At 46.4% G+C, this 13,280-nt stretch overlaps 1 protein-coding gene across 2 annotated transcripts in view; it reads right to left on the reverse strand.

The window, feature by feature from the left end:
• The window catches only part of LOC143927871 (extracellular serine/threonine protein kinase FAM20C-like), a 304,483-nt gene that overhangs the window by 124,168 nt on the left and 167,035 nt on the right, over positions 1-13,280 (reverse strand). For both annotated transcript variants that reach the window (XM_077452308.1, XM_077452309.1), the window contains exon 5: positions 10,766-10,881. In XM_077452308.1, the coding sequence (XP_077308434.1) occupies positions 10,766-10,881 (116 nt within the window). The remainder of the gene's footprint in view (positions 1-10,765; positions 10,882-13,280) is intronic.

Consider the following 13,280-nt stretch of genomic DNA (forward strand, 5'->3'; position numbering starts at 1 on the left):
GCGGTCCTTACAGAACAGCAGACTGTACCGCACTCAAGCCTATGTACCGTAGCACCCTATACCAAGTTACCAGTCCTTATAAGAACTTTTGTGGACCAAGCAGGTTGTGTATTAGTGTTTAGCAGACTGTACGTCAGTCCCTATACCGCTGAAGGACTGCTGCAGTATAGGGCAGCGGTCAGCAGTGGTGCACGTCAACCCTATCTATTGTGGACCGATAGCGGTCCTTACAGAACAGCAGACTGTACCGCACTCAAGCCTATGTACCGTAGCACCCTATACCAAGTTACCAGTCCTTATAAGAACTTTTGTGGAACAAGCAGGTTGTGTGTTAGTGATTAGCAGACTGTACGTCAGTCCCTATACCGCTGAAGGACTGCTGCAGTATAGGTGAGCGGTCAGCAGTGGTGCACGTCAACCCTATCTATTGTGGACCGATAGCGGTCCTTACAGAACAGCAGACTGTACCGCACTCAAGCCTATGTACCGTAGCACCCTATACCAAGTTACCAGTCCTTATAAGAACTTTTGTGGAACAAGCAGGTTGTGTGTTAGTGATTAGCAGACTGTACGTCAGTCCCTATACCGCTGAAGGACTGCTGCAGTATAGGTGAGCGGTCAGCAGTGGTGCACGTCAACCCTATCTATTGTGGACCGATAGCGGTCCTTACAGAACAGCAGACTGTACCGCACTCAAGCCTATGTACCGTAGCACCCTATACCAAGTTACCAGTCCTTATAAGAACTTTTGTGGAACAAGCAGGTTGTGTGTTAGTGATTAGCAGACTGTACGTCAGTCCCTATACCGCTGAAGGACTGCTGCAGTATAGGGCAGCGGTCAGCAGTGGTGCACGTCAACCCTATCTATTGTGGACCGATAGCGGTCCTTACAGAACAGCAGACTGTACCGCACTCAAGCCTATGTACCGTAGCACCCTATACCAAGTTACCAGTCCTTATAAGAACTTTTGTGGAACAAGCAGGTTGTGTGTTAGTGATTAGCAGACTGTACGTCAGTCCCTATACCGCTGAAGGACTGCTGCAGTATAGGTGAGCGGTCAGCAGTGGTGCACGTCAACCCTATCTATTGTGGACCGATAGCGGTCCTTACAGAACAGCAGACTGTACCGCACTCAAGCCTATGTACCGTAGCACCCTATACCAAGTTACCAGTCCTTATAAGAACTTTTGTGGACCAAGCAGGTTGTGTATTAGTGTTTAGCAGACTGTACGTCAGTCCCTATACCGCTGAAGGACTGCTGCAGTATAGGGCAGCGGTCAGCAGTGGTGCACGTCAACCCTATCTATTGTGGACCGATAGCGGTCCTTACAGAACAGCAGACTGTACCGCACTCAAGCCTATGTACCGTAGCACCCTATACCAAGTTACCAGTCCTTATAAGAACTTTTGTGGAACAAGCAGGTTGTGTGTTAGTGATTAGCAGACTGTACGTCAGTCCCTATACCGCTGAAGGACTGCTGCAGTATAGGGCAGCGGTCAGCAGTGGTGCACGTCAACCCTATCTATTGTGGACCGATAGCGGTCCTTACAGAACAGCAGACTGTACCGCACTCAAGCCTATGTACCGTAGCACCCTATACCAAGTTACCAGTCCTTATAAGAACTTTTGTGGAACAAGCAGGTTGTGTGTTAGTGATTAGCAGACTGTACGTCAGTCCCTATACCGCTGAAGGACTGCTGCAGTATAGGTGAGCGGTCAGCAGTGGTGCACGTCAACCCTATCTATTGTGGACCGATAGCGGTCCTTACAGAACAGCAGACTGTACCGCACTCAAGCCTATGTACCGTAGCACCCTATACCAAGTTACCAGTCCTTATAAGAACTTTTGTGGACCAAGCAGGTTGTGTATTAGTGTTTAGCAGACTGTACGTCAGTCCCTATACCGCTGAAGGACTGCTGCAGTATAGGGCAGCGGTCAGCAGTGGTGCACGTCAACCCTATCTATTGTGGACCGATAGCGGTCCTTACAGAACAGCAGACTGTACCGCACTCAAGCCTATGTACCGTAGCACCCTATACCAAGTTACCAGTCCTTATAAGAACTTTTGTGGAACAAGCAGGTTGTGTGTTAGTGATTAGCAGACTGTACGTCAGTCCCTATACCGCTGAAGGACTGCTGCAGTATAGGGCAGCGGTCAGCAGTGGTGCACGTCAACCCTATCTATTGTGGACCGATAGCGGTCCTTACAGAACAGCAGACTGTACCGCACTCAAGCCTATGTACCGTAGCACCCTATACCAAGTTACCAGTCCTTATAAGAACTTTTGTGGAACAAGCAGGTTGTGTGTTAGTGATTAGCAGACTGTACGTCAGTCCCTATACCGCTGAAGGACTGCTGCAGTATAGGTGAGCGGTCAGCAGTGGTGCACGTCAACCCTATCTATTGTGGACCGATAGCGGTCCTTACAGAACAGCAGACTGTACCGCACTCAAGCCTATGTACCGTAGCACCCTATACCAAGTTACCAGTCCTTATAAGAACTTTTGTGGACCAAGCAGGTTGTGTATTAGTGTTTAGCAGACTGTACGTCAGTCCCTATACCGCTGAAGGACTGCTGCAGTATAGGGCAGCGGTCAGCAGTGGTGCACGTCAACCCTATCTATTGTGGACCGATAGCGGTCCTTACAGAACAGCAGACTGTACCGCACTCAAGCCTATGTACCGTAGCACCCTATACCAAGTTACCAGTCCTTATAAGAACTTTTGTGGACCAAGCAGGTTGTGTATTAGTGTTTAGCAGACTGTACGTCAGTCCCTATACCGCTGAAGGACTGCTGCAGTATAGGGCAGCGGTCAGCAGTGGTGCACGTCAACCCTATCTATTGTGGACCGATAGCGGTCCTTACAGAACAGCAGACTGTACCGCACTCAAGCCTATGTACCGTAGCACCCTATACCAAGTTACCAGTCCTTATAAGAACTTTTGTGGAACAAGCAGGTTGTGTGTTAGTGATTAGCAGACTGTACGTCAGTCCCTATACCGCTGAAGGACTGCTGCAGTATAGGGCAGCGGTCAGCAGTGGTGCACGTCAACCCTATCTATTGTGGACCGATAGCGGTCCTTACAGAACAGCAGACTGTACCGCACTCAAGCCTATGTACCGTAGCACCCTATACCAAGTTACCAGTCCTTATAAGAACTTTTGTGGAACAAGTGAGTTGTGAATGTTTAGCAGACTGCAGCAGAAGGGCAGCAGTCAAGTATAATATCCTTTCTATATTTGGAAGAAAGAATATTATACATGTACAAGCCTATTACTGTACCACTGATACCAGTCCTGAAAAGAACCTTTGTGGAACTAATAATAACAGCAAGTCTTTAAAATTACCCTCACTGCCTGACAACACTGCTTCCTTCCTGTCCCTATACAAATTGGCAAAAAAAGAGAACGATTAGTGGTTACTGGAACAGCTCTTTTGTGGACCTTGATAGTAACAGCTAATGATGATGATGATGATGATGATGATGAAAGACTAATCTGGCTGTCCCTGTAGCATACACCGTCCTTTCCCTTTCTCTAAACTAACAAAAGACACTCAGGCTGCTGCAAGAATCAGCAGCACAGCAAACCTATCAACACCTAACACCTATACCAGTCCTGAAAAGAACTTTTGTGTACCAAATAGCTAGTGGTTTATCTCTCCCTACTCCACACAGGAACCTGTCCCTATCTTAACAGAAGAAAGAATGTAAAATGGCCACCGGATCGGGTGTATTTATAGGTTAGGGGGAATGTACAAGTGTCCATGTGCTGTCATGTCTCAATTGGCTGTCCTGTATCACATGATAAACGTGTCACCAAAGGTTAAAGTTCTTGTATACATTAAACACGTAAGTCCGCCGCGGCGAACGACGGAAAAAGGCGTTCGAACGTGCGGACCGCGAATGTCGGAAATTCGCCGCGAAACGACCGCCGGGCGAACCGTTCGGCCATCACTAATCATAACATTATTTCATTTGATGTTAGCTCTAAACAAGAAATGCATACAGGAAAAATAAAAACACAACTTCAAGACAGCAAATTTTCCAAGGATGAGGGCTGCTCTCCAGGATTTAGACTGGGAATATTGTCATTGATAAACACAGAACAGAAAAGGGAGTTCTTCAAAAAGACCGTTTGGGACCGCACTGCAAAGTCTATTCCCATGGGCAATAAGTTTAAAAGGCTAAAAATAAAACCTATGTGGCTCACGGTCAAAGTAAAAAAAGCTATAAACAATAAGAAAAGAGCTTTTAAAAAATATAAAAATGAAAGAACACTAGTATCGTTTAAATGCTACAAAGAATTTAACAGAATATGTAAAAAGGAAATCAAGGATGCAAAAATCCAAAACGAACGACAGATTTTTAATAGTAAAAAGGTCAGATCTGAGAATGTAGGCCCTTTACAAGATAATCTAGAGTGGGTTTCTGGGGACAAAGAGGAGGCTAATTTATTAAATACTTTCTTCAGCTCTGTGTATACAAAAGAGCATAGGGGAGCTCATGTCCATAATGGGGGTAGTATTGACACAGCCCCGCAGGCTCAAAAGTGATATGGTCCAGAAATATTTAGACAGAATAAAGGTGGATAAGGCACGTGGACCTGATAGCATCCACCCACAGATCCTAAAAGAATTGAGCTTGGTAATTTCAAAGCCATTGTATATAATTATTAGGGACTCATTAATGGGAATAGTAGCACTGGATTGGCGCAGGGCGAACGTGGTGCCTATATTTAAAGTCTTTACCAAGTAACTATAGACCTGTTGGTTTAACTTCTATAGTTGGGAAGATACTGGAGTGTTTAATAAAAGATCACATAGACGAGTTCTTGCTAGAAAAAAAAACATTTTAAGCAACAGACAGCATGGATTCATGAAAGACTGTTGTCAGACAAACCTGATTTCGTTTTATGCAGAGGTAAGAAAACCTTGGACAAAGGGGTGGCGGTGGACGTGGTATACTTGGATTTTGCAAAAGCGTTTCGATACAGTTCCGCGCACAAGGCTCATGTGCAAGATAAAGTCTACAGGCTTGGAAATATCAGTTTGTAAATGGATAGAAAACTGGCTAAAAGACAGAATTCAGAGAGTAGTGGTTAATGATTCTTACTCTGAATGGTCTAAGGTTATCAGTGGTGTATCCCAAGGTTCAGTGTTGGGGCCCTTACTTTTTAATAACTTTATAAATGATATAAGGTCTAGGATCAAAAGTAAGATTTCTGTCTTTACAGATGACACCAAGCTATGCAGTGAAATAACGTCCTTACAGGATGTCTCCAATTTACAAGCCAAGCTCAATGCACTGTCTAATTGGGCGACTATGTGGCATATGAGGTTTAATGTTGATAAATGTAAAGTTATGCACTTGGGGGGCTAAGAATATGCATGCATCATACATGCTAGGGGGAGTACAACTGGGGGAATCCATAGTGGAGAAGGATCTGGGGGTTTTGGTAGATCATAAGCTCAATAATAACATGCAATGCCAAGCTGCGGTTTCCAAAGCGAGCAAAGTCCTTTCTTGTATTAAGAGAGGGATGGACTCCAGACAGAGAGATATAATTTTGCCCCTTTATAAATCATTAGTAAGACCTCATCTGGAATATGCAGTTCCGTTTTGGGCACCAGTTCTCAAAAAGGATATCGGGGGAACTAGAGAAAGTGCAGAGAAGGGCAACCAAACTGATAAGAGGCATGGAGGAGCTCAGCTATGAGGAAAGATTAGAGTAACTGAATTTATTCACTCTTGAGAAGAGGAGAATAAGGGGATTATTATCAACATGTTAAAATATATAAGGGGTTCATATAGGGAACTTGTTGTTGAGTTATTCTCTTTATGGTCAACACAGAGGACACAAGGGCACTCTTTACATCTAGAGGAAAAGAGATTGCATCTCCAAATACGGAAAGGTTTCTTCACAGTAAGAGCTGTGAAAATGTGGAATAGACAGCTGCCAGGGGTGGTTCTGGCCAGCTCAGAAGATTGGTTTATGAAAAGCCTAGATAATTTCCTAAATGTACATAATATAATTGGTATTAACATTTGTTGGTAAAGTTGATGCAGGGAAAATCCGATTGCCTCTTAGGGGATCAGGAAGGATTTTTTTCCCCCACTGTAGCAAATCGGAGCATGCTCTGCGTTTTTTTTTTGCCTTCCTCTGGATCAACTGTGGGTAAAGAATTGGGTATATTGGATTGTATGATATTGTTTATTTTATTTATTTGTTTTTTTTATGGTTGAACTGGATGGACTTGTGTCTTTTTTCAGCCTAACTTTATAACTTTGTAACTATGTAAATACCATACTGGTGACCCCACAATAGGGATAAAACTTTTTTTGTGGAAGGAAGTTTAACAAGACATGTGGCCACTAATTAAAATGAGAAGAAAAGTGGTTTAACCTTAAACTACGTAGAGGGTTCTTTACTGTAAGAGCGGCAAGGATGTGGAATTCCCTTCCACAGGGGGTGTCCTCAGTGGGGAGCATCAATAGTTTCAAAAACCTATTAGATAAGCACCTGAACGTCTGCAACATGCATGTATATACAATCTAAACCTGACATATAATCTCACACATAGGTTGAACTTGATGGACTTTTTTCAACTGCACCTACTATGTACTGTAACTATGCAAAAGCAGCCTGAAATTTGTGTCAGGGAGGGAGCTATAAATAGATTAGCAGGCAGCTTGCCATGTCACAGAACACCTCTGAGAGTCTTTGTCTATGTGGAGAGGGGGTGTATGCCTTTCTTAAAATCAGCTGTCTTGTCTGTATGCCAAGGCTTCACTGCAGTGTTAATCAGGAAGAGAAAATCTCCTAACATGATCTGAACTTTCTAAACAGTATATAAAGTTGAAGACAGTAGATATACATGTAAAACTTATGAAGGGAGATTTGTTTTATCTCTGTGTATCATCTGAGGCCGCGTACACACGGGCGGACTGTTCGCCCAACTTTGTTTGTCAAACAGTTTCGGCAAACAGTCCGCTCAAAATTAGCATGGACGGACATGGCCACACACGGCACTTTTTGAGCGGACTGTTTCAGCGAACTGTTTGCCAAACAGTTCGCTCAACTTTTGAAATGAACGGACTCGCCCACGTAAGGCGGAGGCAAATCCGCCCATTTCGAGCGCGTGTACAGGTAGGCGGGGCCCGCGAAGGAGACGCCGCGGGCTCCGCCGCCTGGAATGGACTTAAAGGGGAACCCCAACGCCGAAAAAAATCGGCGTGGGGGTTCCCCCAAAGTCCACAACAGACCCTTGTCCGAGCACGCTACCCGGCCGGCCAGGAAAGGGGGGCGAGCGAGCGCGCCCCCCCTCCTGAGCCGTACCAGGCCGCGTGCCCTCAACATGGGGGGGTGCCTTGGGGAAGGGGGGGCCGCGCGGCCCCCCCACCCCAAAGCACCTTGTCCCCATGTTGATGAGGACAAGGGCCTCTTCCCGACAACCCTGGCCGTTGGTTGTCGGGGTCTGCGGGCGGGGGGCTTATCGGAATCCGGGAGCCCCCTTTAAGAAGGGGGCCCCCGGATACCGGCCCCCCACCCTATGTGAATGAGTATGGGGTACAATGTACCCCTACCCATTCACCTGTGAACTAAAGTACAATAAAAAACACAACACAGAGAAAAAATATTTTATTGCACAGCTCCGGGGGTCTTCGGGGGTCTTCTCGCCGGACTCCTCCGCTATGTGTGTGTAGCTCTTTTGCTAGCGGAGGAGTCCGGCTTTCTTCCTCCCCGCCGCCGGCCTCTTCTCCCGACTTCGGGGGTCTTGTCCCCCTCTTCGGTTCTTCTGCCGGGCCACCGCGCCTTCTTGTAGCTCTTTTACAGGCGGTGGCCCGGTCTTCTGTCGCCGCTGCCTTCCGTTCTTCTGTCGCCGCCTTCGGTTCTTCTGCCGGGCTACCGCGCCTTCTTGTAGCTCTTTTACAGGCGGTGGCCCGGTCTTCTGTCGCCGCTGTCGCTGTCGCCGTCGCCGCCTTCCGTTCTTCTTCTTCTTCTTGTTCTTCTTCTTCTTCCCCAGGAGATGTTGACACGTCGCTCTCTCCGGCCGGAATGCCAGAGCCGCGCTGTGCGGTCACTTATATAGTGACAATGGGGCGGTGTCACATGGTATATGTCACATGGGTTGGTCACATGGGTTGATGTCACATGGGGACTATGACATCGTAAGGGGGCGGGGTCACCATGTGACCAACCCATGTGACATATACCATGTGACACCGCCCCATTGTCACTATATAAGTGACCGCACAGCGCGGCTCTGGCATTCCGGCCGGAGAGAGCGACGTGTCAACATCTCCTGGGGAAGAAGAAGAAGAACAAGAAGAAGAAGAAGAACGGAAGGCGGCGACGGCGACAGCGGCGACAGAAGACCGGGCCACCGCCTGTAAAAGAGCTACAAGAAGGCGCGGTGGCCCGGCAGAAGAACCGAAGGCGGCGACAGAAAAACGGAAGGCAGCGGCGACAGAAGACCGGGCCACCGCCTGCAAAAGAGCTACAAGAAGGTGCGGTGGCCCGGCAGAAGAACCGAAGGGGGGGACAAGACCCCCGAAGTCGGGAGAAGAGGCCGGCGGCGGGGAGGAAGAAAGCCGGGCTCCTCCGCTAGTAAAAGAGCTACACGAAGATAGCGGAGGAGTCCGGCGAGAAGACCCCCGAAGACGGAAGACCCCCGGAGCTGTGCAATAAAATATTTTTTCTCTGTGTTGTGTTTTTTTTTGTACTTTATTTCACAGGTGAATGGGTAGGGGTACATTGTACCCCATACTCATTCACATAGGGTGGGGGGCCGGTATCCGGGGGCCCCCTTCTTAAAGGGGGCTCCCGGATTCCGATAAGCCCCCCGCCCGCAGACCCCGACAACCAACGGCCAGGGTTGTCGGGAAGAGGCCCTTGTCCTCATCAACATGGGGACAAGGTGCTTTGGGGTGGGGGGGCCGCGCGGCCCCCCCTTCCCCAAGGCACCCCCCCATGTTGAGGGCACGCGGCCTGGTACGGCTCAGGAGGGGGGGCGCGCTCGCTCGCCCCCCTTTCCTGGCCGGCCGGGTAGCGTGCTTGGACAAGGGTCTGTTGTGGACTTTGGGGGAACCCCCACGCCGATTTTTTTCGGCGTTGGGGGTTGCCCTTTAAGCCCATTCCAGGCGGCGGAGCCCGCGACGTCTCCGTCGCGGGCCCCGCCTACCTTCACACGCGCTCGAAATGAGCAGACTTTCCTCCGAGCGGGAACAGTTTGCTCATTTCGAAAGTAGCCTACACACGGGCGGACTGTTCGCTCAAACACAGTTTCAGCGGACAGTTTTTCGGAATTTCCGAAAGACTTTGTCCGTCAAACTGTCCGCTGAAACTGTCCGCTGAAAGCCCACACACGAGCGGACTGTCCGCCCAAACACTGTTCAGCGGACAAGGTTGGGCGAACAGTCCGCCCGTGTGTACGCGGCCTGAGGCTGTTCACTTCACTGGGTATATTTACACCCACTTCAAACATATACATTCCTTCTTTCAAATTTTCATGATGATATTTTATATTTACATTTTTAAACGATTGTTGAATAAATAATTGATGATATATTTGGTTCATACTAATAAAAAATAATAAATAATAAAAAAAAAATAGTTTCATGCTACAAAAAAATCACTTCTGTGCCTCTGAACCTGTACCCATGGCATAGCATACATGGTCTTATATACAGTGATAATTCGGTCCACGAACGCTTCTGTTCACAAACAACTCGGTTCACGAACAGAAGCGTTCACAAAAATTTGGTATGCAAACTCTGCTTTGGTTCACAAACATGAGCCGCGGCCATCTTCCCTGCTCCGACACGTGGTTGTGACTTCCTGTGAGATCTGGAACACCAAAAGTATACTGTGAAGACACTTACAGTATTGAGAAGCTTTTTGCTGCGCTTTTTAGCACATTCTGTACAGTACAGTATTGTAAATCCCTGTGCACACTTACTGTAAAGCTTTTTTGTGTGCTCTTTATCACATACTGTACCGGACATCCAGTATGGCTCCAAAGAAAATTCAGAGCAAGCATGGTGGTAAAAAGAAAGTGTGGAGCAGTTATTAAGTTGACAAGACTGTTAAGAGCAAGCATGCTGTTGATAAGAAAGTGTAGAGCGGTAATGAAGGTGACAAGAATGTGCAGAGCAGTAATGCAGGTGACAAGAATGTGCAGAGGGTTAATAAAGGTGACAAGAATGTGCAGAGTTGTAATGAAGGTGACAAGAATGTGCAGAGCAGTAATGCAGGTGACAAGAATGTGCAGAGCGGTAATGAAGGTGACAAGAAAGTGTAGAGCGGTAATGAAGGTGACAAGAAAGTGCAGAGTGGTAATGCAGGTGACAAGAATGTTCCTCCACGCCAAAAGTCGTCTCAACCAAGGTTAGTGTTCTCTCTCTTCATACTGTACTGTACTTAAAAAGTTCAGAACGGAATAACCTGATTTACATTGAACCCTATGGGAAAATTTGCCTCAGTTCACGACCAATTTGGTTCACGACCAGAGTACCAGAGTACTTCAACTCTAATTATAAAACATGTTATTGTTATCGAGGCTTGGCATACCCTGGTCTTACACTAAATACAATTCTATTATTTCTTATCTTTTTTTGTCTGCACTGAATCTATGAACAAGAAAACATCAAAGCAAGCTAGCAACAGCAACATAAATTTTATTTATTTTTATAGAAAATGTAATGCTATGATTGATTGATGTCTGTTTATGAATTATTCCAATAGGAGATTTTCTTACCTGGGGAGATGTAGAACGTTTTGAATAATTTTTTATCTGTAGTGATATCTCTTACTTCTTTAACAATATTCACTAGACGTCCAACCACAGGAGGAATTCTTCGAAAATCCAGGATTCTTCACAGCGAGAGGAAAGAATAAAAATCAAATACTTAATATATAAAGCTGGCTGAAAAAAAATTTGAACTGTTTACAAATCTTTAGGTTCCTGCATGATGGGTTAAGAACGCTTTATTTGATCATCCTATACATATATTGTCAGATATTTTTCAAGTGATAAAGTTGTGTGATTGTTTAAGTAATAAAACTAAAATAGTGTGTGTACCCTTTTATTTAGTGATTAATCCATCTTTATTGGCCATATGACAAACTAGGAGTGAAGAAAGAGCACACTGAGACTGAGTCCATTGAGTACCCAATGCCAAAGGGAGGCATTCAACTACTTGGGGACTCATAGGGCGGCACAGTGGTGTAGTGGTTAGCACTCTCACCTAGCAGTAAAAAGGGTCACTGGTTTGAATCCCAACCACGACACTACCTGCCTGGAGTTTGCATGTTCTCCCTGTGCCTGCGTGGGTTTCCTCCGGGTACTCCGGTTTCCTCCCACACTCCAAAGACATGCAGGTAGGTTAATTGGCTTCTGTCCTAAATTGGCCCTAGGATATGAATGGGAACCTTGAATTGTGGGCTCCTTGAGGGTAGGGACTGATGTGAATGTGCAATGTACAGGGATAGGGACAATTGTAGACACTCAGGTTGAACTGGATGGACTGGTGTCTTTATTCAACCTTACTAACTATGTAACTATGTAACTATGTAACTATATAAATACTGACCAGGGAGCAGGACCTCAGTGACTGTGCTGCTGTTAATCACTTGGTGTATTATTGCTAAGGCTTGCCTGATTTGGGGCATTGTCTATGGTGCCCCAGTGCTGTCCATTCCCTGAAAGTGATTGCGGGAACTGTTCTGTAGCTGCAGAGAGAAAGGTGACCTGTTATCACTAATCAGCATTGCAGAGTATCCCACAACTCCCTACTCTATCCAAGTTACTCAGCAACGAATACAAAAAAAAAGCAAACCCTAGACTTTGATGCTGTGTGCCTGGCTGCTGCTGCACTACAGAGAGAGAGGAACCTGAGATAAATCAGCAGCTCATGCAGAGGAAGGGCTACACATACACAACTTGATATGCATTTATTAAATGGGTTTCAGCACACAATAAGCCAGAAAGGACCAGAAAGGGGGAGACAATTTTAACAAGATTAAAGTTTAAACAATTCACAAAATAGGAATCCAGGGGCACCACCAACTCCAGCAACTAGCACGCTCATGTCAGAGTAGCACCAGAAGTCAGAGTGCTCACATAGGGGAATACTGCCAATCAGGGCCATCTTTAATATTGATTGGACCCTGGACAAAACTTTTCTGCCCCCCCCCCCATGCAGTCTTGCTCTCTACCTGCTCTGAGATATACAATAAATAGCAGCTAGACTCAAAATCAGTTTACTGAATCAGATCAGGTAGCTATTGTGATTGGTTGCCAGAGGTTACAGTATCATTACCACTCACTGACTGTTTTCTAGAGGTTACAGCACACATTACAGCTCACTGATTGGTTGTTAGAGGTTACAGCACATGATTTCTGCCGGTTGATTGGTTGCTAGAGATTACTGTGGATATGACCTCGGGGGGCACGATATACATATAAATGCTGCCAGCCGCCACTATTTACATATGAATTCCGGTATTTACATATAAACACAGGGTCTGGCAGGTGAGTCATCTGTACACAACAATAGGGCAAAGCTGGGCAGCATTAGTAACAGCACTTCACACTGCGATTTTGGGACACAGCACGGGACTAAAACCTTGAGGGACGAGGGAATTTAAACCAGGATAGTTGGCAAGTATGAGGCAGCTTCTTTTTGTCCCACAACAATGACAGGGCCCAGGGCAGCTGCCCCTTTTGCCCTGTCTTAAAGACAGTCCTGCTGCCAATACAAGAATACAAGTCCCGGCAATCCCAGTGTCCAGATAACAGCCTCTACAGAACTGCATGTCCCAGCAGTCTTAGTTTCCAACTAGCAGCACACATCCAATACAGATCTATAAGTCCCAGAGGGTCTAAGCTGCATTTTTGTATCTCATTCTAGTCTCTTGCTAGTATGACCCTACAGCGATGAGTTTCTTCATGGCTGTCTCTGGAGTAAATTCTGCGTATGCTCTGACTCCTAACTGCCTGCGTTCAGGGCTGTTCATTTGCAGGTAATCACTGCTTGACCGACTACATGCAAGCTGCTGCGCAAAGATGTGTGAGCTGTCAGCCTCCCTTTGCTAGGATAAATTTGGCTTTTGAACATGATACACCTGGGGTGCAGCTGTGGGAGCCGAGCCGAGTGGTAATGCTGGCTTAGAGCTCCGTTCTCAGCGGGACAACGGAGCCATATAGCGGCGGAGGTAACTCGACCCTCCGCACATATATAATATCAAACGATAGATTAATATCCCTACCT

This window comes from Lithobates pipiens, unplaced genomic scaffold (assembly GCF_037356315.1).
Source record: "Lithobates pipiens isolate NorthernLeopardFrog02 unplaced genomic scaffold, aLitPip1_a1.2 Scaffold_23, whole genome shotgun sequence".
In the NCBI taxonomy this organism is placed as follows: Eukaryota; Metazoa; Chordata; class Amphibia; order Anura; family Ranidae; genus Lithobates; species Lithobates pipiens.